Raw genomic sequence first — 24535 nt, forward strand, 5'->3', positions numbered from 1 at the left:
GCATTTGAGGAAAGAGATGGTCCACCCCTGCATCCTAGAGACAAACGAACAGAAATGGCCTATGGACTTTGGATTATCTGCGTCCCCACACTGCTTCAAAGGTGTGGAGAATGGGGAACTGGCCTTACTGCCCTGACACCTGCTTCCTCATCACAGAATGGGATGGTAATAATTAAACCTCACCATGTGTTTGAGGATTAAATGAGATAACATGTGTAAATATTTAGAAAGGTGTACCATGAATGTTAAGTGCTCAATAAGAAGTGTTAGTTCTTATTATTACTCTTGTTAATATTGTTCTCTGTAGTTCTCCTAACAGAGCCGTTTTGGCACGAAAAGGCTCAAAGGGAAGACTTCCAAAATGTTAACAATGGAGTGGACTTAAGGAATTACGAATGCTTTAATGATTATGTTTTTCCATTTTCAGGTTTCTATTTATCTTCTACAATAATCAGGGCAGAGGGGAGCCATAAAAGATGTTAGGGGAAAAGAATACAGCCTTAGCCTCTTTATTAAATCTTGGTGAGTTCTGAGTTGGAAGCAGTGTTCTTCATCACAGCACCCAGATTGTCTTCCTGCAAGTCTTGCTGCATTTTAGCCCACTGAAGCCTCAGGGAAGGAAAGAACAGAAAAGAAAGGAAGAGGGAAGAGAGAAGGGGATATGCGGAGAAGAAATGGGAGGTAGAAGAGAGGAAGGAAGAGGGGAATAAGATGGAAGGGGTGAGGGTGGAAACTGAGGCAGCCGAAGGAAGAGGACGCAGTGCAGTTGAAGCATTGGACACTGCCAGCCCCAGTTCTGCCTCACAATGGATTTCCCCGGAAGTCACTCAGGTTGCCTGGATGTCTCAGGCCACCAGGGAAGAAACCCCAGTCTGGAGACACCTCCAGACTCTTCCCTTTCACTGGAACGTTCCTGCTCCCTACCCCCTGGCAGGATTGAGTAGAGAGAGTCCTAGAGCGTGAGCTCCCTTCTCTGAAGGGCACGTCTCCACCCCATGTCATATTTACAAAGTGACACTCCATAGCCCCAGAAAAAGAATCTGGAAATGAAATATTGACAACCTAATCCATTTACATAATCAGCTTCTTTTTTTTTTCTACCCACAATTTAAACAACTTATTTATTTAGAGATCAAGCAACGACTGCTAATGAATTTTACACAAAGCATGCTAATAACGGGGACTGTGGAACAGAAGGGTAATCACAGCAGGAATTAGTTTTCTACTTAAACATCCTTCCTTTGCAACATATCAATCTAATGTGTCCGATATTACCATTAACAACCAGATACATTGCTCAATTAAATTACAAAATGAGCTGCAAAACCCTCGTTACGTTTCATGTTTAATTTGCACTGGATTCTGCCTATCCGGGGAGGCCTGCATTATTATACCCACTCAACTATAATATGATCACAATGATGTGGGGTGGGTTCATGCAGCTGTCACTTACAAAATTAATGGAGGCAATTTTACAAAATATTAAACACCAGGCAGCCCGTTTAGGTGGGAAACCCAAATGTTACTGGGCCCTGTTTTTGTATTCTTTTCCTGGAGTTGATGGGCAGAGCTTGCCAGAGGACTTGAGGTCTGAGGGGCTTCACTCTGTCTCAGGTTCCTAGGCTGGGTCCCAACATGAGGGATTAGGGTCATTTCTCCATTTGGTACATCTTGGCTGTGGAAATGGAAAGCGCCGATGAGGTTGGGTCTCCTGGTGTGGAGTCTAGCTGGTTGGAGCTATCAACCTGCTTATCTCCAATGGTGAATGGGTTGTTGGCCATCATGTGCAAGACAAAAGGTCCTGTTTTGGTTCCAGGGTCTTCCAGTTCCTGCCCCTGCTAGCTCAACCTGAGCATTTTCTCATTGGGGGAGACAGTGGGGATGGGAAGGTGGGCACAGCATTTCAGTCCTGCCTCCCTTCCTTCCCTCAGAGACGCAGACTCCAGCAGAGGTCAGAGGGGGATGGGTCCCCTGATGCCACACCCCACATTCTATGCCAGGGATGCTCACGAGATGAACACTAGCTCACCAAGATCTCAGATCTGGCTTAAAAGCCTCCAGGCTAGGGGTAAACAAGCTTCAGGCTGAAAATGGAAAATCTCTTTTCTGGACATCACTAAGGATTTGGGGCTGACTCCAGTGAGAGCTGGAGGAGCCCCACTATGTTGGTCAGAGCCAGAAGGACTCACTGGTTAATCCAGTCCTAACTCTTGCTTCCTGATGTTACCTGGGCAGGGGAGGCAGAGTAACAAAATCCAGAGCAACAAAATCCAGGTGAAACATGAATCCCACAGAAGCAGGCAAGGGGTGTGAGAGTTTCCTTTCTACTGCCCATCTCTCTGCTCAAGGAGACAGATGTGGTTCAGACTGAGAGGGAGGAGATTTGTCTGGATTCTGTGGGCGAGGGTCCTCCACCAGTTCTGAATTCACTCACCATCAGATGCCCTGGCTGTCGTTTCTCCTTCTCCATCATCATGGAATCCCTCTCGTCATGGCAAACGCACATGTCTGGTAACGCTCCCGTTATGTATTTTGTGGGTTATGCACTTGGCAAGGTTAATTCGATTCCAGAACATTGGTGGCCTTGTTCAGTCTGCTCTTAGGCCACAGGCCTTCAGAGGATGCAAACTGATGTCAGTATCCTTTTGGCAGAACTCATATCAGGAATAAAAATCTACTTCTAAAAAGAATAGTGCAAAATGTGTGAACTGAGAGTGCATGCTCAGCTTCTTCGGATTATCGGTGCTGCTGTCTCCCTTCAGAAGGGCAGCAAGTAGAGGGTGGAGGTAGGTGCCCACCTCCTCCCCCAGGTGAGTCAATGCAAATTCTGGGCTTGGGTCCCTGGGTGCCCTCAGCAGGCTGAGGGCCAGGAAGGATGGATTGGCAGGAGGACTCAGAATGCTTTCTGAGAAAGGAACAGGAAAGCTGGGCAGAAGGCTGGTAAACCTGACCTGTTGTCTGCAAGGCTGCCGTGAAAATGAGTAACGTGACCAGTAAGGACGATAGCTGACAGCATCCTTACCTGTCTCCCATGTATCCGGCTGTGCAGTGGCACTGCCCAGTCACGTGGTCACACTGCCCTCCGTGGTGGCAAGGACAGTCCTGGCTGCAGTTCTGGCCGAACGTCCCCGGTGGGCAGGGCTGGGCACACACTGCTCCCTGAAACACAGGAGGGAAGACCTGCAGAGGTGGTGCTTCTGAGATGCGATCCTGAGGCCACCTTCTTCTAGAAGTAGCACGGTTGCTAGAGCCCAAGGGACCACCCCTATCCCTTAGCTGGACCTTCCCCCCGATCACAGAAGCACAGAAAGTTGGACACCATGACTCCAAAGCCACATTTTAGAGATGGGCAGACTGAGACCCGTTTGCTTATCCAATCATTCAGCACGTATTTAATGAGCGCCTGTCGTGTACCAGACCCTGTACTAGACTCTAGGGATATGAAAACAGGTAAGATTTGATTCCTGTCCTTCCAGTCCACTGGGGAGAGAGACAAGAAAACAGGTAACTTGTGTACAGTGCTAGGTGCCCTCACAGTGGTCCACGAGAAAGTGCTGAGGGAAAAGAAAGCGGAGATGTGATTAAACACAGTGGTGTGGAAACATACATTTATCTCTACTTCTTTCCCAAACCCAGCTACCAGAAGAGTAAAGAGTAAACCCGGCTACCAGTACCTGGGGGGGGACACATAAACCTCCAAGGAGAAAAGGAAGGGGAGAGGGGACCTCAGAGCACAAGAGGTATCACGCGGTGGAAGATGGACCGGCCGATAGAGGAACAGGATCTGCTGGGGTTTCTGCTTTCTCAGCAATGGCTAGTGCCTGCAAACGGAGCGTGGGAAGATAAAGCCCAGAAAAGCTCAGGGATCAGAGATACCAGGGGCCTCTGAGGGTCAAGGCGCCGGTGTGCTGGAACAGGAGGAGCGTTTGGAGGTTTATAAGAGAGGGAATCAGACCCCAGATTTTTACCCCCATTTCCAATAGCCTTCCCAAGACTAGCAGTTTACCTTTAGGGAGGCTGACCCACGAACGCTTCAGACATGGGGACAGCAAGCACAGCCAAGGGCTGGGGCCATCAGAAACGGGGATCTTGTGGATCTGCCTGCATAAGTCAGACCCTCTTCTCTCTTCCCCTTCCCCTACGATTCTAGTGACCAGACTGCTCCCTCTTGCAGGGTCCTGGAGGATTCGTTTCTGGGAATGCTGAGAGCTCAAGGGGAAAGACCTGCCGATACTGATATTTAAGGCTCCTACCAGTCAACAAGCCTGGCACCTCTCCTGCCCCTCAGGCTTCCAGCTGGCTTTTCCAAGGATTACGGTAAAACATGAACAGGAGACCAGAAATCAGCAGATACTTGAAATGAGGCTCTGAGTTGGGAGATGGTGGTAAAGCATATTTTGGAGAAATACGGAGGGAAACGCCAGAAGAAACACCTAAAAAAATTGAATCTGGTATCTTTCAGGAGTAGGACCTGTCAGAGGGTCAGACAGAGGACTATTTTCCCTTCCTTCCAGTAGTAGCCTTGTGGTATGAGATACTGTATATAATTTTAAAATTATTCATATGACTCTTTGGTCTTTATCAAACAGGAATAAACTTACTTTTGTCTCCTGCTGCCCTTTTAGCCTCTCCCACACCAGAGATGGTCATTTCTCTTACGGAGATCAAGGATTCTCCCACAATTAATTAATCAATTAGTTCAACACACAGTTATTAAGCACCGATCATTGCCAACAGTGAGGAAGCTAGTTTAGTCAGGAAAATCCTGCTGACCAGAGTCATCTATCAATATCATCCAATTTACTTGTAATGAATTAAGCAGTAGGGCTTTTAACTCAGATTTCTCCCCTACATGTAAGTCAGATAGTGTGGGGCTGAGAGGGGGGCTGGGAGGGGCAGAGATGGACGATTGAGTGGTAGAGGCAGTAGCCGAGGATGGTGAGATGAGTGTGTATGTGAGGAGGGGGCAGGGAAAAGCTCCTCAGATGACGGGTCCCTCTTCTTCCTGGAGGTGGTGGGGGTGGTACTTTGGGTTGCTTTTCTCACTGTACCCCACAGGTTCTAGGGATTCTTGAGGGAAGGGAGGAGTCTTTATGGCTAGTTCTCTGCAATCCTGGGTTGGACGAGGACACTCTGACCCTGAAAAAACATTTTGAACCATTAAGGGAGCTGTGTTTATACCTCCTACATCCTCATCATGGAGCACAGTGAAGCCCTCCTATACTTAGTTACACACACACACACACACACACACACCAACCATCCATCCATCCATCCATCCATCCGTCCATCCTGCAGACCACAGACTCCCTTTTCTCTTCAGAGTTTCTGAGACATGATCAGGGTTCCCTGAAGAGCCCAATAGGAAAATTTGCTTCCTTTCAACAATTCCTGGGGAAATCGAGCATCCTTGAGCCTTTTCTGGATGGGACGGTGAGCACCTCTTTCAGCCCCTGATCAGTATTCCCCACCCACAGCACCCCAGGCCCCTATAATACTCAGTCCTCCTCAGGCTCGAGCTCCTGGGGCTACTGCCTGATAGGGTGGGAAGAACATTGGGCTCAAAGTCAGGACTTGGGCTCAAACCCCAGGTCTACCTCCTTCCAGATGGCCGAGTGAGGACAGTCGTGTGATAGTTCTGAGCCGCAGTTTCCACATCTCTAAAACAGGAGTGGTAACCCCCAGTGTCCCAGGTGATTGTAAAGATTCAGTGGGATCAGAGATGGGAAGGAACCTTCATTAAATTAGAGACGAGTGGGCCCTTCATTAATACTCAACCCAAGCAGACCCCTGATGAGGTGGAGGTGGTAGGAGCCCAGTATCACCTGGGACAGAGAAGAGTGGGGGAGGACCACATAATTGGTAGGTTACTGCTGGTTAGAAGAATAGCTTTTGGGGAGAGACAGGGGAGGAGAGCAGACAGGAGAGTATCAGCCTGAAAGAGGGCTGTGATCTTACGGTTTCTTTCCTGCTATTATGAACTGAGTTGTGTCCCCCAGGTTCACATATCCTAACTCCCAGCACCTTAGAATGTGACCGTGGCTGGAGACAGGGCCATTAGAGAGGCAATAAAGTTAAAGTGAGGTCATCAGGGCGGCTCCTAGTCCAATATGACTGATGTCTTCACTGGGAGGAGAGGTTAGCACAGACAGGGCAGAGGGAAGGCCACGTGGAGACACAGCGAGAAGACCACCAGCTACAAGGCAGGGGCTGAAGCCCGAGCAGGAACCGACTCTGCCGACACCTCGGTCTCAGACTTCCGGCCTCCCGAGCTGCAAGGAAACATTTCTCTTGTCGAAGCCCCCCAGTGTGTGCTGCTTTGTTATGACAGCCCTAACACAGCTGCCCTGTAGTCAGCTGAGTGAAGTCTCCTAGAGCGGCGGGATATCGGGCAGTGTGGCGTGGAGAAGGTGGGGGAGATGCAGTGAGGCAAGAGTCCTGTTCCTCGGGACTAGATGGACCAAATGGTTCTGTCCAAATCTGGAAACCAGCTGCACATAAAGAAGACCATGGATAAATGGAGAATAAGAAAGGAGGGGGCCAAGATGGTGAGGGACTTGAGGTTAAGCCAATAAGACAATGCAGCCTCTCCAAGCATCTAATGATCACTGCTGTCCCGGGTGGAATGGACGCCCTCAGGGGAAAGTGAACAGTGGTTGGCTTGGGTGCTGTGGAAATGATCCAGGCCATACAGGTCAGGCTTGGGACTCCATGAACAAAACTTCCTAAACCTGAGCTTCTAGGATTTTACAAATTCCTCTCTTTGCTCCTCCATGATGATTGGTTCTATTTCCCAGCTCTTGAGGCCTGTTGTTTCCTGAGTGTATATGTGTGTGCATGCGCATGTATGTGTCCAGCCTCCACCATCAGACTGGGAACTCCTAAGGCAGGCATATCTCCTACCTCCCATCCATCTGCACTTCCCACTTACAGTGAACTCCTCACACCTGGGTCTCCTCCTCTGAAAGGTCTCAAAGCCCAGAAAGAGAGAGGAAACAGCCCCCTAGGCTCTTCGCAGAGCCCCTCTGGGAACGGGCTCACCACAACTGGGCAAGAGTCGTGTCCTGTGGGCATACACCAGATTGCCCGCACACCTGTGGGCATACCCCTACTGGCCAGAGGTCCCTGAGGAAGGGGCCTGGGGGGCCAGGGTTCCAGGCGGCTCCTCTCCAGGTCTGCATGAAGCCTTGGTTCTTTGGGGACCTGCTCTGTGTGAGGGAGCAATCGTATTCTTTAGATCTCTGAGTGCGGCTAAAGCCACGTGGGGCTGGCAGGCAAATGAGACGATGGAGGATAATAAAGGGAGGACCAGTCTGCTCTGCAACATCCCCTTGGCCCCAGCCCTCTCCCTGGGAGGGGTCTCAGGCCCCAGCAGCAGCTTCATTACACTGTGACTGCATGCACAAGAGGTATTAATAATTCATACAAATCTGCAAGTTAAATGCTCTGTCAAAAATAGAAGTGCAATTGTGTACAATAAAATTAAAAACATGAAGTTCCTAAATCCAAAGGCCGCTATTGACAGAGTTTCCTGTCATCTGAAAGAACAAACCTCTCACTGTGTTGGGAGGGGAAAAAAATTATCTGTGTTGGTTTCCTCCCCGCCGCCCTCTTCAATCACCAGCCTCCCTCAGTCTCCAATCTCTCTAGAGAGGACTTTACAGGTACAGGTCTGCCGGTGGCCTGTTCTCCCCCTGCCTCAGCCTGATCTGACCTCACTGCCTGCTGCTGGGCCTCTGGGGACGCAGCCTGCGAGTGATGGAATTCCGGAAGTTGGCTGGAGATGAGACAGCCTTTACAGAGAGTGGTTCAGGGTGGGAGAAACGGGCAGGTGTGGGAGAGGCAGGAGCCACATCATTCTCCTCAGAAGAGACAGAGACGGACGGGCACCGAGAGTGTGGATTCAGGAGTCGGAACACCTGCATTCCAGCTCCATCGTCCTCTTCCCCGGCTGTGTGGCCTTGGCCAGGTCACTTAGCCGCTCTGGGCCTCAGCTGCCTCATCTGAGAAAGGAAGGTATTGACAGACCAGTGGTATTCAAGACTCCTAAAGCTGGGAGGTCCTGTTTTTATGTGAAATCTTACCCAGAACCTCTTAGTAGATTAAAATGGAGACGCGGGGGTGTGTGGGTGCCAGAGCCCCAGTTGTTAGGCTCCTTGCGCCCACCTTCACCTCCAAGAAACTCTTGAGTTCTGTGAAACACAGAAGAAAATCCTATAGTCTGGATTGATTTGTTCCAAATGCAGACTTGAAGACAGGGTCGGCTGCTTCAGAATCATCAGGGGAGCTTATTAAAAAAAGAAAAGAGAGAGAGAGAGAGAGAGAGAGAGAGATCCCGGGCCCAGGACAGTCTACAGTGGAGTCTGGGAATCTGTATTAACCCCACCCCACCCCCATCCACTGCAACTCTGGTGCGCAGCCAGGTTGGGACAAGCCTGGACCATATGATCCCCCATAGAGCAGGTTTTCTCCTGCTGTAAAGAATTCTGGCCAATCTGCCTGCGTCACAGGCCCTGTGGCCATCCCTCCTGCTGCCCCCTGCCCCCCACCGTGACCTCGTGTTCACAGCCTCCTGAAATATCCTGCTCCTCCACAGCCCTGTCCCTTCCTGGCTCCACAAAGCCTCGGGCCCCAGGGGAGGCAGCCGACTGTGTCACTGAGCTTCCCTGAAATGGGAAAGTCAGCCGCAGTGACTCGCTGCTTCTGAGGGGCTTGGGACTGCAGACTGTGGGGACACTGACGGGGGAACAGCCTGGCTTAAAGGAGGCTGTGGCTTGCCTGTGGCATCCAAGGACATAGAAAATGAATAACGGTAGAGCATTTCAGTGTTTGCAGGGCACCTGGGACCTACGCTGCCCTCATCTGAGCCTTCTGCCAACCGTGCCGCTCTGACGCACGGGGCTGACTGTTTTTATGCCAGTTTGTTTTCGTTTTGGCCCCACCGCACGGCATATGGGATCTTAGCTCCCCGACCAGGGATCAGAGCCTCCCTCCCTGAAGTGGAAGTGTGGAGTTTTAACCACTGGTTCACCAGGGAAGCCCCTGATTTTATGCCAGTTTTACAGTTACGGAAGCAGAGACTAGAATGATCGAGGGTTTTTTTTTTTCAGGGCCAACACTGTATGTGACGCCTGGATTCAGGCCTGTAATGTGATAAATCCCATCCCTCTTTCCCACAGTGGTTGTTCCCAGACAAGAGACCTGGACTGGTGGAGGCTACCTCAGAATCACCTGGAGCCCACGTTAAGATACAGATCATGGGGCCCACAGAATCAGAATATCTGTGTGCATCTGTGAGTATAGGGGTTGGAGGCTGGGAATCTGAAGTTCTATAAAGGCAGGGGGGCCATGCCTGCTCTCTCCCTTCCCCTGCACCACCTCCATCCTTACACTATGGCCTTTTTCACCACATCTCAGAGCCATGGCAACTCAAGTGAGTACGCTGAAAGACACAGACAACTTATGAGAAGAATTCAACCCCTTTGCACACAAGGGATCACAGGTTCAGAAGGCTAAGCGACTTGCTTCGGATCACACAGCATTTAGATACGAGCCCTGGCAGTCAAAGCTGTGTCCATGGCCCCCCTGGCAGTGTCTAATGGTCCCCATGACCATAAAGAGGAGGGAGGCTCTTCAGGATGGGAGAGGAATTTAGCCCTCCAGGGTGCATGTGAACGAGGGATGCTCAGACCTCTTACAGAGCCCCACCCGGGTCCTGCAGGTCCACCTACCGTCCAGCCTGGGGGGCAGGCACACTCGCCAGTGATGTGGTGGCAGGTACCCCCATTCTGGCAGGGGCAGCGCAGCTCACAGTGAGCCCCATGGCTCCCAGGCGGGCAGAGCTCCTCGCAGCTGCATGGAGAAGCAGAAGTGTGAGAGGCGGCAGCATGCAAAGCCAGTCCCAAGGCTCCTGGTCTCCCTAGAAGTCAGTGAGTTTCTGGTCAATGTGAACTATACGAGGTACAAGTCCAGGATGGGAAAGAGGGACTCAGATAGTGTCCTTGGAGGCTGTGTGCTTGGGCCAGTACGGGGGATGACGTAAGGGCTTTCGGTATAAAGAAGAGGGCTCTTCCGGGTGGGAAAGCGGAGGAAATCTTCCCTGAGAGGGAGACATTTTACTTGAGTCTTGAAGGTGAAGTTAGTTCCACTGGGAGAAGGGGAGGAAGGCTGAGCTGGGCAGAAGGAACAGGACAAGCAGAAAACACGAGACATAGCCATGAGTCCAGCCTTCGAGAATCTGCCTAGATTCTGAGAGAGAGAGAATGCGGGGCAGGCCTCCACTCCCTTCCAGGCTCTGGAAGGCTCTCAGCCCCCACAACAGGCTTCTCTAGAAGGACTGGGCATGGCTGAGATGCAGGGGAGGATCTGCATGTGGTCTTGGTCCTGGGCCTTCGCTCAATGCCTTGGCCCTGGAGCTGGTCAGACATGGGGGCAGGGGACCCCCTCCATCAGAGATGTATCTGTGGCCAGATTCCTTGGTCGCTCCCTCAGGATCTAGGGCAGTTGAGGTGGCCACTGAGCCTTTGATAGGGTGGCGAGGAGAACGTCAATCTTGCCTCTGAGGGGTCACAATTACCCTGTCCATGCAGACTCCCTCTTCTGAAAACTGGATGAGGGGAAAAGGCAGGGGAAGAGGGCCAGGCACAGTAATCTCCCCAAATCTAAGCATGATATCTGCCCAAGGCCCTCACCCCTCTGCCTCAAATGGCCTGGAAGGCTCAGTAATGGCACTTGGATTATGATCAGAAGAGAATTCCAAGCCAAAATCTGGAGCCCAGATCAGGAAGTGTCTCCTAGAAGAAGGTTTAGCCAGCTTCTCCCGCCATGAGAGCATCCACCCATGAGTCCTCCAAGCCACTTTCAGTCACCCTGGGCCCTGGACAGCAGGGATCTGAGAGCTGTGTGAGTGAGGCCCGGGAGTTCAGCCTCTGCAGGACTTGGGGCCAGAGCGCAGGAGATTTTACAGCCAGGGCTTTCTTGAGCCTTCACGTGTGTCCCCATCCTTCCCTCCCAGCCACCCCTCCGCGTGCGTCCCGCCTGGGCTTTACTCACTAGACGCCGGTGTAGCCGGGTGCGCAGAGGCACTCGCCCGTGCGGGGGTCGCAGCCGGCGCCGTGGCGGCACTGGCACGGCAGCTGGCAGCCCTTGCCGTGGGTGCCCGGCGCGCAGAGCTCCTCGCAGCGCCAGCCTCGGAAGCCGGCGGCGCACACGCAGGCACCTGTGATGGGGTTGCACAGGGCACCGTTCTGGCACTGGCACCGGTTGCTGCAATGCGGGCCCCAGTGGTCGCTATCGCAGCCTGTAAGAGAGGAGCGGGTCAGGACGGAAGGATCCCCGTGGACTCTCCTGGATGGGGGCTGGGACCAGCCTTCCCATCTCTGCATCACTCTTCCCTGGACAGGAGGCAGCAAGGGGGTTCTGCTGGGGGGGAAGCATTCACCAATAACCTCCATCAGCTGGTCATCAACCTCTACCCACCTCCCCTAAATAATCAAACAAGCTCAGAAGCTTCTTTTCTCAATGCATCTCTTAGTCAGGGTCATTCCAGTCCAACCAAGACTGGTCAATCCAGTCTCCCAAACCCCTCTTCTGTATGGAAACTCTGGAACCATAAGCTATTTAACCTTTGCTGAACTCTTCTTGGTGGGCTCTCTCTCCCTCTCAGCCAGGCCCTTTCTCTTCGAGCCTGCCTCCCCCTTTCTCTGTGACTCTATCCTCCTTCTTGGTGCTGCCCCAGCCCAGCTCCCATCTCTCTCTTTCCACCTCTTCCTGAAACATTACTTTGTCTCACAGCTTGCATCTCACTCTCTGTGAACACATCTTCTAACTCCCTGCCCCTCCCTGGGCTCCACTCCCTGTCACCCTTCCCATCTCTCTTTCATGCTGCGTCTCCCTACCGGTAATGCTGACACCCCTGCTTCCTTCATCTTCAGTTCAATCTCATTACTTTCTAAGCAGCTAACTGCAGAAGGGGCAGGAAAAAGAAATGTTTCCCTGGGAGGTGACAGACAGCCTTGAAGATCTTTATATGTAATTAAATGTTTCACAGAGTGATAGCTGAGCCAGCTTTGCAGAAATTCACACTCTGTGGCTGGGGAGAGGGGCTGAATGGCAGTCTTCAGGTAGGTCGCCCAGCCTGCTACCACTCCCGAGTCTGACCCTCACCTGATGCATACAGGACACACAACAACAAGATGTCCTCAACTCTAACCCCATTCTCTCAAATCCTGGAGTAGGGGTACACGTGGAGTTCAGGCAAGGACAGGCATAAATAATGTACTAGGAGATGTTCAATGGAGAAAAACACTGCTCCCAGCTAAGGAACCAGGCTCTTCTTAGAAGAGATGGCACCTGAAGTGAACCATAAAAGATGTCCATCAGAGTGACCAAACTGTCCTGTGTTACCATGGAAAATCCCTCATTCTGAGAAATCTTTCAGTGCTGGGCAAACTGGAATGGCTAGAGACCCTACTGCCTGAAGATAAGGAGATGATTAGTTGACCTTTGTGCTCCAGTGCTTCTAGGATTTAGACACTCAGAAGAAAAGGGGGCAGGTGAGTGGGATTGGGGAAGGTGTCCCAGGGGCCGGCTCAGTATAAGAAATAGATGGTGGTACCCAAGTGTTGGATATGGACAAAAGCACAAGGTTCCAGTGAAGCCAGTGAGTACATGGGATCTTTGGGAACCACAAGGTTGATGGAGAATCACTTTACAGCCCCACCAATCCTCCTGCATTTCCTCCCACTTGCTAACAAAAGTCAAGTGGTCAAAGTCACGGAAACTGTCCCTCACTTTTAGTAGATGGAACAACCCTAGGCCTGGAATCCCAATCACCCTATCTTGCCTCATCCCTTTTTCATTGTGCCCCCAATACACATGCAAACTGAGCTGACAAATTCTGAGTGGGCCTCACCCTGCATTTTCCACTTGGTACTATAGTGAGTGAGGCAAAAACCAAGCCCAATAGCCAAAGCAATTTTGAGAAAGAAGATAGCATAACACTTTTTAATTTCAAACAAAGCTATAGTAGCACAAATACTATGACACTGCTGTAAAAACAGAAAAGAGCCCAGAAGAAACTATGCATATATAGTCAATTAACTCGCGACAGAGGGGCCAAGAATATACAGTGGGTAAAGGACAGTCTCTTCAATACATGGTGTTGGAAAAACTGGACAGCCACATCCAAAAGAATGAAACTGGACCTCCATCTTACACCATATGTAAAAATCAACTCAACATGGATTAGAGACTTGAATGCAGGACCAGAACCAAAGAACTCCTAAAGACAACATAGGTAATAATCTCCTTGATATTGGTCTCAGCAATGATTTTTTGGAGTTGACACTTAAAGCAAAGGCAACTGAAGCAAAATCAACAAGTGGGACTACATTAAACTATAAAACTTCTATGCAGCAAAGGAAACCAACACAATGAAAAGGCAAACTACCAATGGGAGAAAATATTTGCAAATCACATATCTCATAAGGGGTTAATATCCAAAATACATAAAGTACTTTTACAACTAAGTAGTAAAATAAATAAATATAAACTCAACCCCAAACAATCTGATTAAAAAATGGACAGAGGATCTCAATAGACATTTTTACAAAGAAAACATGCAGATGACCAACAGGTACTTGAATAGATGCTCATAATTATCAGGGAAATGCAAATCAAAACCACACTGAGATATTACTTCACACCTGATAGGTTAGCTACTATCCAAAAGACAAGAAATAGCAAGTGTTTGCAAAGATGTGGAGAAAAAGAAACTTCTGTGCACTGCTGGTGGGAATGTAAGTTGGTGCAGCCACTATGGAAAACAGTGTGGAGGTTCCTCAAAAACTTAAAAATAGAACTACTATACAGTCCAGCAATTCTACCCCTGGGTATTTATCTGAAAGAAATGAAAACACTAACTTGAAAAGATATCTGCACCCCCATGATCATTGCAGCATTATTCACACAAGTCAAGATACAGAAGCAACCTAAATGTTCGTCAGTAGATGAATGGATAAAGAAAATGTGTATACAGGCACACACACATGTATGCACGCATATATGTGTATACCCACACACATACGAAGCAATATTATTCAGCCACAAAAAAGAAGGAAATCTTGCCATTTGTGACAATGCAGGTAGACATTGAGGACATTATGCTAAGTGAAATAAGTCAGACAGAGAAAGACAAATACCATACAATCTCACTTACATGTGGAGTCTAAAAAACAATGAACAAAAATAGAACTCATAGATACAGAGAACAGTTTGGTGGTTGTCAAAGGTAAGTAGCAGGTAAAAGGGGCAAGGTGGTCAAAAGGTACCAACTTCCAGTTATAAGATAAGTAAGTTCAGGGGATGTAACATACAGCATGGTGACTATAGTTAATAATTCTGTATTGTATATTTAAGAGTTGCTAAAAGAGAAGATCTTGAAAGTTCTTATCACAAGAAAAAAATTTGTAACTACATGTGATATTAACTACACCTACAGTGCTTATTGGAGAAGGAAATGGCAACCCACTCCAGTATTCTTGCCTGGAAAATCCCATGGACTGAGAATCCTGGTAGGCTACAGTCCATGGGGTTGCAAAGAGTCAGACACGACTGAGCGACTTCACTTCACTTCACTTCACAGTGGTTATTATTATATACAAACGTCGAATCATTTTGCTGTGACCTGAAACTAATATAAAGTTAACTATGTCAATTATATCTCAATAAAAAACTGAATACAGTTATCATGACAGCCTGCACTCACACTGTAAGAGGATCAAAGGACAGAGAGTGGGGGAGCAGGCAGCAGACATGTGTCTCCCATGTCACCTTCTCTCTGGAACATCTACTCAGCGAATGGAAAGACTAGCAGAATTACCTAGTGTATCATTTCTCTATCTCTTTTTGTTGCCAAGCACATATAACCAAATTTGCATGAGTTTAACATACATACGATGTGACTCCATTGTAGTAATAATCACCGCCACATTTTAAATGCTCACTTGTGACACTTAAAATGGTGTGAATTAGATTTTATCATTTCTCCATTTCACAGATGAGGAAATAAAGGGTCAGGGAAATTATGTGACTGCCCGAGGTTATAGTCAAGGGTAGGCCAGGCCACTGCCCTCAGGCCTTGTGTTTAACTGTTGGAGTCCAGAGCCAGCTGGTCCCTGGTGCATCCCAGGGCAGACAGTTATATTTCACTTATCAGAGGGGACCTCCATTCACTGTGTCACAACCAAAACCCAGTAAGAAGTAAACCTATGCCTCTGATGAGGGATCTGGATATTGTCATGAAGTCCATGAACTAGCACTTGAGTGCTTTCATTCTTTTACTCGTTCATTCAACCAATATTTACCAAACACCTAGGGTCAGAAAGTGTCCCACCCTCTTGCAGTTACAATCAAGTGGGGACAGAGCCTCGGAAGGAGCATTTATGGAATGCTGTGGAAGTGCCATGATAAGGGCAGTTCAGGGCATTAGAGAAGAGCATGGAAATGGAATTCCATTAAGCCTGATCTGGGTTCTCAGATCACAGACTGGGGAGTGTCAGTGTGTGTGCATGCATATATGTTGTATTTATATGTGTGTATGTATGTTTTATGTGGCTCCAAAAAAAAAAAAAAAAAAAAGCAAGAGCTCTATTCACAGTAGGGGCCCATGAAATAAACAGAAAACATCTGTAGACTGAAAAAGCAAAGTAACTCAAGAGTCACTACATAAGAGCAAATAACCCCTCACATCCAAATTGACAGGAAGTCGTTCCATTCAATTTAGAATATTCTGATTAAGGAGGCAGGGAAGTGTGTAATCCATTCCATAGACATTCCCTCTAGAGTGATTAAGTGGGAAAAAAAGTTAGGGTTCACAGGGATAAGCTTCAGTTATCTTAGAAAATCTACTTAAAAACACCTCATTCCCTACAATGACAGAGAAATGAGGCAGTAAGTCAATTATCTACCCTGTTGAAGGTGAATAAAAACTATCATCATTAAAATTACAACAAGACTTCACATTCTTTCACAGACAAATGCAAACTCTTTCCAATTTGGCTTTGGAATGTCACCCCCTCACTGACTGTTTTTCTGTCTCAGTCACAGATGCTCCTTCCTAATTATATTTGGCTTTGGGTGAATTTTTCGAGTGGGTGCATCTTCTCTGGACAGCGAGTGAGGGCTTGGGTCACCCGAAAGCCTGTGGCCTGTCTCGTTCTGCTCCTTGAGTCCGGCCAGCTCTTGCCCTTCTCAGCCTGCGCCTTCCCAGCTGACCTCACTGTGCGGCCGGGCCCAGGTCTGGGTGCTCCACCGCCCCCACAAGGGGAGGGGCTCCATCTCGCTCCCAAACTCTGACCTTCCGCACAGACATACTTTCAAATTTCTAACAACACTTGAAAGAGCAGTGAATACATGCCAGGCCATAAGATAAAGGCATAAAGTCAAATTTCTCAATTCTCACAACAGGGGGCTTCCCTGATGGTCCAGTGGTTAAGAATCTGTCTTCCAATGCTGGGGACACAGGTTTGATCCCTGGTTGGAGAACTAAGATCCTACACTGCTGCGGAGCAGCTAAGCCTGTGAGCCACAACTACCGAGCCCACACGCTCTAGAGCCCACGTGCCACAACTAGAGAGTCTGTGCACTGCAGTGACGGTACCGCATGCTGAAACTAAGACCCAACACAGTCAAACAAATGTGTCTGTGTTAGACGCTCTGTCGTGTCCGACTCTTTGTGACCCATGGACTGTAGCCCGCCAGGCTCCTCTGTCCATGGGATTCTCCAGGCAAGAATACTGGAGTGGATCGCCATTCCCTTCTCCAGAGGATCTTCCCGGCCCAGGGATCAAACCCTGGTCTCCCGCATTGCAGGTTGATTCTTTACCAACTAAGCCACGAGGGAAGCCCGTCAAATAAATAAACATAAAAAAGAATAGGAGCCTACAAATCAAAATAACATTAAAAATATTTTCACAACAATCCCTTTATAGCTGGTGCTATTCATATCCCCATTTTGCAGATTAGGAAACAGAGGCCAGGGAGGTGAACAATCTTGTCCAAGGTCACACAGCTGGGGGGTGACTAGGAATCTGAGTTCTAACCCCTGCTGTCCTGCTGGGCACAGCCTGGTGTTGATGGAAGAGGGGACATGGGATGTTGGTGGCCAGCCTGGGCTTAGATGGCCACTGTGGATGACTCACAGGAAGATGTGAGAACAGAGGCTTATTTTCCACACAGGTCTTATCCAGGAACTGGTTCAGGTGGGAGTGCTGGTCGTAAGGCCCAGGTTTCTCATGCCTGGCCCTATTTCCTGTAATTTTATCCTCTTCAGATGATTTATTTCTCCTGAACTTTTTCTATTGTCATATAACTTGTATGACATACAGTTAGCCACTTGAATCACTTTTAAAGTGTACAGTCAATTCAGCAGCATTAATGACACTCACGGTGTTAAGCAGCTATCACTGCTATTTCCAAAACTTTGCTATCACCCTCAATTGGAACTTTGGAACCATGAAACAATAATTCCACATCCCCTCCTCCCATCTGGCAACTTCTAATCTACCTTCTGTCTCTATGAATTTGCTTCAACTAGATATTTCACATAAATGGAATCATACAAAATTAGTCCTTTGTGTCTGGCATCTATCATTGAACATACCGTTTTCAAGGTTGTTCCACAATGTAGCATGTACCTGTATTTCATTCCTTTTTATGACCGAATAGTATTCTATTGTATACATATGCCACGTTTTATTTATCCATGCATCTCTTGAGGGACACTTGGGTTCTTTTCACTGTTTGGCTATTGTCAATAATGATGCTATGAACATGGGTGTCTCAAGGACCTTCTTAGAGAATAAGTCCCCAAAGATCACTTATTAAAGGCACAATGTGCTATGTTTTTTTTTTTCCCATTTATTTTTATTAGTTGGAGGCTAATTACTTTACCTCATTACAGTAGTTTTTGTTATACATTGAAATGAATTAGCCATGGATTTACATGTATTCCCCATCCAGGTCCCCCCTCCCACCTCCCTCTCCACCCGACCCCTCTGGGTCTTCCCAGTGCACCAGGCCCGAGCACTTGTCTCATGCACCCAACCTGGGCTGGTGATCTGTTTCACCCTAGATAATATACATGTTTCAATGCTGTTCTCTTGAAACATCCCACCCTCGCCTACTCCCAGAGTCCACAAGTCTGTTCTATACATCTGAGTCTCTTTTTCTGTTTTGCATATAGGGTTATCGTTACCATCTTTCTAAATTCCATATATATGTGTTAGTATACTGTAATGGTCTTTATCTTTCTGGCTTACTTCGCTCTGTATAATGGGCTCCAGTTTCATCCATCTCATTAGAACTGATTCAAATGTGCTATGTTTTTAATGCCTTTATTGCCTTTCTCTATCAGGAACAATAACTTGGCTGACCATTGCTTTTCTGTCACTACTTCTATGTAAGCAGATTTGGGTGTCTCTACTAGCCTTGGGGTCCCCGTGGGTTACAGCAGGGGGAGCTGGGGTGAGTTCTTGTTTGCAGCTCCCCTGTCCCTCACATGCACACATAGTCTCACCCGTCATCCGCCCCAGAGCTGGGCACAGGCCATCTGGCTGTGCCAATGAGGGTGCTTGGCCAGCCCTTCTCCAGCGACCCAAGAGCCACCTCCCAGTCACTCGTGTCCTCAGACAGTGGTCCTCTGCCTGGATGCTTGCCAGCATTACCCTGGAAGTTTTGGAAACCTCTCAGGCCTAGGTTTCAGCCCTGGACATTCTGATATAATTATTCTGGAGTGGCAGGGCCCAAGGACAGGGCATTTTAAAAAGCTCAGCAGGTGAGGACTACTGTCTTTAGGGAGATCTGTGTTCTCACGGGTCCTCTCAGGGAGATGGGCAGGAGGATGGGAGAGATGGATAGTTCCTCCCATGCCAGAGATGGCAATCCTGAGACTTAGCAAGGAGGAGGATTGGTTGCTGATGCAAAGGTCAAGAGGTAGAAAGGAACTTGGAACCCAGTGGCCCTGAGCTGCCCTGGCCTGTACCAGAGTCTGGACCAAGGTCCCCACGTACCCTCCTCGTTAGCAGTGAAAGTCAGAGCACATCCCAGGGGTGGCCCACAGCCCCGAGTCTGCTCCTCTTAGTCCCCATGCCTCCAGCCACCCTGAGAAGAAGTGGGCGAGCTGCCAGGTGGGATTACTCCTGAGTTTACAAAGCAGCAGGCGTGGAGGCAGAGACAAGGCAGCAGCCACTGGAAACCATTTCAGCTGCTAAATAAAGTCACTTCCCAGTGAGCAAGGCCGTTAGTCTACTGACTGGCCCCAATAAAAGCCCTGACAAATCCTCAAAGGCCAAGCCCGTCTGCTTTTTCCAGATCCAAGATGCAGTTTTGAGGGAGCATTAAAGGGTGGGTTGGAGCCAACACTGGACAATCTTGGGCAGACCCTGCTCCTCTCTGGGCTTCTGTGTTCTTGTGTGTAAAATGACAGATCTGGACCGGTGGGTCTTGTTCAGCGTGGGTCACCCTCCCCAGGAGGGCACCTGGAGATGGGGGAGGGAGGGAGGGATTAGGCCGTCACAAGTGATCAGGGACCGTCCTGCACAATGAACTATGCCCTCCAAGCTCCAGTGGCGTCTGCATTTGTTATTCAGTTGCTCAGTCATGTCCGACTCTTTGCCATCCCACGGACTGCAGCACCTCAGTCTTCCCTGTCCATCACCAACTCCTGGGGTTTGCTCAAATTTATGTCCATTGAGTCAGTGATGCTATCCAACCATCTCATACTCTGTCGCCCCCTTCTCCTCCTGCCCTCAAGCTTTCCCAGTATCAACGTCTTTTACAGTGAGTCAGCTCTTTTCATCAGGTAGCCAAAATATTGGAACTTCAGCTTCAGCATAAGAAACGCCAGTGTGGGGTAGGGGAGGGCTGGATTGGGGTTTGGGGTTAGCAGATTCAAACTATTGTATATGAACAGGTAAACATCAAGGTCCTTCTGTATCGCACAGGGAACTATATTCAATATCCTGTGAGAAACCAGACTGGAAAAGAAAAAAAAAAAAAGAAACACCAATAGGTATGTGCTGGGGTCTCTTCCCATTCTGGGGTGATTCTATGCTCTGTTGCTCACTGTCCGCACTTGAGAACAGGCCAGAGGGGACAGGGTAGACGGTATGTTTGCCCTTGTGTGGAAAGGAAAATTCGAGGTGGTTACCCAGGCTCTGAGCCAAGCCATGGCTCTGTTCCCTATCTCTCCACCACTTAAGTGGCTGGAATTAAATATTAATAGACTAAGGTGCTGTAGATTAAAACTCAAATCTCCTGACACAGTCCCTAAGCCTAGCAGATGCCTACAGCACAGGATTATAATGATGTACCATTAGCTCTTAGTGATCTGTTTATTACATTTGTTGCTCTCTGTTATTTAACCATGCTGTCTACATCTCCTGTTAAGGGAAGGCAGAATTCACCACGGCTGCATGGAATGTAGGCTGCCTCTCCATTTCCACTGGCTCCCAAAGGCCACCGGGGTGGAGGACTAAACATACACACAGCAAAACCCTAACCCCGTGAGCCTCCTATCGGACCATCTGTACTCTCCTAGGGGTTGTTTCACCTAATCCTTTTACTAAACCTGTGCCATTACTTCATATCTGGCCTTGTTTCAAAGAGGATTTGAGACAAACCATGTGGGGTAGATGATTATCCCATTTTCAACTAAGAAAACTGAGGCTCAAAGACATGAAATAAGTAAATCAGAGTTTCTCGATCTCAGCATGATTGACACTTGGGGACAGAAAATTCTTCGTCATGGGAGCGCCTGTGCATTATAGGATGTTTAATAGCATCCCTGGCCTTCACCCACTGGTGGCTGGTAGCACCCCCTCCTCCACAACCAAGAATGTCTCCGGATATTGACAAATGTCTCCTTGGGGGAAAAGGTACCCCAAACTCCAAAAGGCAGTGTTCAAAGACTGGTTTTCTTAGCCCTTGGTTTCAGCAGGCATCTTGTACACCCTCTACAATTTCCAAGTCAGGAAACTGATCAGAGGACCAAGTAATTTACCTGTGGTCACAGTGGAGAACTAGATTTGAAACTACCTGGCCAGGTCAATCTAAAACTCTTTCCATCCCCCCAAACCAGCTTTGGGGCTCATTTATTTGCTTGTCAAACAACTTTTGAGCACTCACTATGTTCTAATAGCTGATATGAGAACTAGACAAGCAAACAGAAACACTGGCCCGCCAGGACTGGGGATGATGGAGGGGTGCTGGGAAGGCCATTCTTGGGGCAGCTACAACTAGAAAGAGTGCCCGTTGTCAGGTCAGAGGGCTTGGGTGCTGGCTGGGTCTTGGGTAACAGGGCAGGAGGAGGGGACAAAGCCAGTGGGTACATCAAAACACCCTGAGCAAAGTCACAGGCTTCAGCTCATTACCTTCCCCATCTTCATCGCCACAGCTTCCACCACAGCTCCAGGCAACCAAGGCCATTTTAACCAGATATCACACCATCAGAATATCAGGCAGGCATTGGGAGACAGAACCCTGCATCTTTCTGTGGATAGATGCAGCCCTGAACTCCTGCTTTCAAGACACTGCTGAGGCTGCCTGGCCTTGCCCTGGTAGGACTCCATTCCTCAGCGTCTGCAGCAATCCCCTGTTAAACTGCACATCATCCCATGTTCGTATAAGGGTGTGTGGGGAGGGTGTCGGTGACATCATGGGGCGTTGCCAGCCATTCATAGCCCAGTTATCTGTGAGCATTCAAGCAGCAATTAGCAGACCCAGGCTCCAGATTAGGAAGGATGTATGTGCATGTGCGTTAACCTACTTTCGGGGAGAGGAGATGGGAAGGTGTGGAAATCAAGTCTATCCACTTCACAGGGACTGTTCCAGACAAGACTACTGCGATATTGTGTGGCCAGGTAATGTGGAAGAAAACTAGGTATTAGGTACTTCGTAGTAGGTACTTGTTCAGTTTAAACCACGACTCTTCAGCATAGCTATGATCATCCACATCCTCTAGAGGAAGGAACCAAGGTCAACGTGGTTAGGCGACTCGCCCGTCACCTTGCAGCCAGTGTGGTCTCTGGCCTGTTTCTCAGACGGGGACATTTGGAAATAGGGCCCTGAACCAGAGCGCATCGGACGGGAGGCATGGCAGAGCTGGAACCCTGGAGCTCATTTACACCCACGCCGTCCTTATGCACAGAGGATATTGAGGCCAGAGTGGAGGGGGATGTCCAGAATATCAGTGACGGGCTGGGGGGTGAGACCCCAGGCCTGTGAGGTCCCTGGAGCAGAGGCTGGTGCTGACTCATGGACTCCCTGCCTTATCTTCCCCTTCTCTTCCAGAGCCCACCCTGTTCTGTCCTCAAGGCCTCTGCCCTGGGCGGCACCCACCTCTGGATAAATGCACCGTGGTGGTCCCGGCACGTGCGCCTCCTGCGCTTCAGCAGTGGGGCCAGTGAGGGACAGGGCGGCAAGCTGGGGCTGCCCCAAATGGGCCAGGGGCCGGCCTGAGGTTCCTCAGCTCTGCTCAGAACCTCCTGCCTCCTTCCCCATACCAGAGGCTTTTAATGAGGCCCCAGCTCCCGGCTGCCTGGCTCCCTCTGATCTGCCTGCATCACTGCCTTTGAAGCTTCCCAGCCCCAAAGACCATTTATCTCTGCAATTTGCCTAGAAAGTCTCATAAATCACGTCTGCACACAAAGGAATTACCTCTTTGGAAGGGCCTTTCAAAGGCGGCAAAGACAGACAGATCAGCCAGGAGGCCCGCTGCCCAGCACCCTCCGCAGCGGGGCCCAGCCTTCACCCCCCTTTCAAAGCTCCAGAGCAAACCGTGGGCTGAGGAGCTGGGGGAGAGGTTGGGGATCAAAGGGAATTTGGTGAAGCTCTGTGGGGTGGGAGTGGGACCCCCAGATGGGGTCTGAGGAAGGTGAACTTACAGGCAGAGCAGGAAAGGCGACCGGAAGGTCACGGGGTACAAGTCTGCCTCCCATGAGGTGTGAACTCATCCCACAGCCTCACCTGCCATTTCCCATCGTGCCTCTCTCTCTGACTTGCTTCACACAGTGAGGTCTGTCTGGTGGGAGCGCCCCCTCAGGCTCTGTCATGCGCCCTGGAAGGTACCACCCTCCCAGGCCTCCACGTCTCCCATGGCAGAGAGGTAGGATTAGCCTAGATGAGTGGGTGTGAAGCTGCGATCCAGAGTCCAGAGGGTCCTAAGCCTGGGGCTGGGGCCATGACAGGGGCTCTGGACCGCCCGCCTCCACGGCTCCAGAGCTGCTGAGTCTTCCTCTGGCTTCTCACACAAGGACAACCAGCTGAGTGGGGGTGGGGGACCCATCTTCTAAGATCTTTTCTGCCTTTAAATGTCTGTTTCATTCCTCTCACAGTCAGAAAGTTCTTCCATTTGTCTAGCTGAGGAATTTCTTGCCGCAGTTTAAAGTAATGCCTTCTCCTCCACCTCACCCAGTGAGCAGCCACTTCCAGCCAGTTCTGCAATGGACGCTGATGAGAAGCAGTCCAAGTGGCGCTTGGGGTCTCTGTCCTGACGGAACTTTCTGGCACCGTCCCCACAGGGAATATGTGGCAAGCAGGAAAAGAAGCAGTGAAAGTGGAGGCTGGCTTCCCTAGTGAGGCCACAGAGCATTTCTGAACTAAAGCCAGGCTCACTTGCTGCCCTGTTCATGATGGAGCGGGGTATTTCTCATCAGGTGGGCAGGAGGAGGAGGGCTGTGGGGTTGTACAGAGCTGATCCTGGGGTCACAGGCACAGGAGCAGTTGAGCAAGTCAAGGTGGTGATTTGGGCCAGGGCAGCCTGCAGAGTCATGTGGAGAGTCAGCTGTGGGCCAGGGGCAGCATGGACCTGGAACCCTCTGCCCAGCCACTTATCCTGAGAGCTGATGTCGCGCCCCAGAGGCCTGGCAGAAGGCTGTTCTTGCCTGCAGAAATAGCAGTGGTCCTGCAGGGCTTACACCATGACTGTTCCAATGTAATGGGTTCACATCTGAGCCATTTTTCCTTTTGGCAAAGGTAGCACCTGGAGCCCAGAGAAGGCAATGGCACCCCACTCCAGCACGCTTGCCTGGAAAATCCCATGGACGGAGGAGCCTGGTAGGCTGCAGTCCATGGGGTCGCTAAGAGTCAGATACAACTGAGTGACTTCACTTTCATGCATTGGAGAAGGAAATGGCAACCCACTCCAGTATTCTTGCCTGGAGAATCCCAGGGATGGGGGAGCTGGTGGGCTGCCGTCTATGGGGTCGCACACAGTCGGATACGACTGAAGCGACTTAGCAGAAGCAGCACCTGGAGCCAACTGGTACACTTGGGGCTCTGGATCAGCTGGGCTGACGTTTGTTGAAAACTGATTAGATGTAAGGTCTAGAGTTGGTAGGGCTTCAGAAGGATGGGAGGCCCAGCTGGCCCTCAGGGGCCACAGAGTGACCAAGGTCAGGCACACATGCAGCAGCTGCGGACCGCGTGAGACAGACCGGGAGCAGCGCTTGCTGGAGGTGAAGGGCACTGGGAGATT

At 49.6% G+C, this 24535-nt stretch overlaps 1 protein-coding gene across 18 annotated transcripts in view; it reads right to left on the reverse strand.

The window, feature by feature from the left end:
* MEGF11 (multiple EGF like domains 11) overlaps nucleotides 1-24535 on the reverse strand; it is a 384547-nt gene that overhangs the window by 76345 nt on the left and 283667 nt on the right. For all 18 annotated transcript variants that reach the window (XM_070468652.1, XM_070468653.1, XM_070468651.1 and 15 more), the window contains exons 6-8: nucleotides 11053-11299; nucleotides 9732-9852; nucleotides 3023-3159 (exon numbers count right to left, since the gene is read on the reverse strand). In XM_070468652.1, coding sequence (XP_070324753.1) covers nucleotides 3023-3159; nucleotides 9732-9852; nucleotides 11053-11299 — 505 coding nt within the window. The remainder of the gene's footprint in view (nucleotides 1-3022; nucleotides 3160-9731; nucleotides 9853-11052; nucleotides 11300-24535) is intronic.

Source organism: Odocoileus virginianus, chromosome 6, assembly GCF_023699985.2.
Source record: "Odocoileus virginianus isolate 20LAN1187 ecotype Illinois chromosome 6, Ovbor_1.2, whole genome shotgun sequence".
In the NCBI taxonomy this organism is placed as follows: Eukaryota; Metazoa; Chordata; class Mammalia; order Artiodactyla; family Cervidae; genus Odocoileus; species Odocoileus virginianus.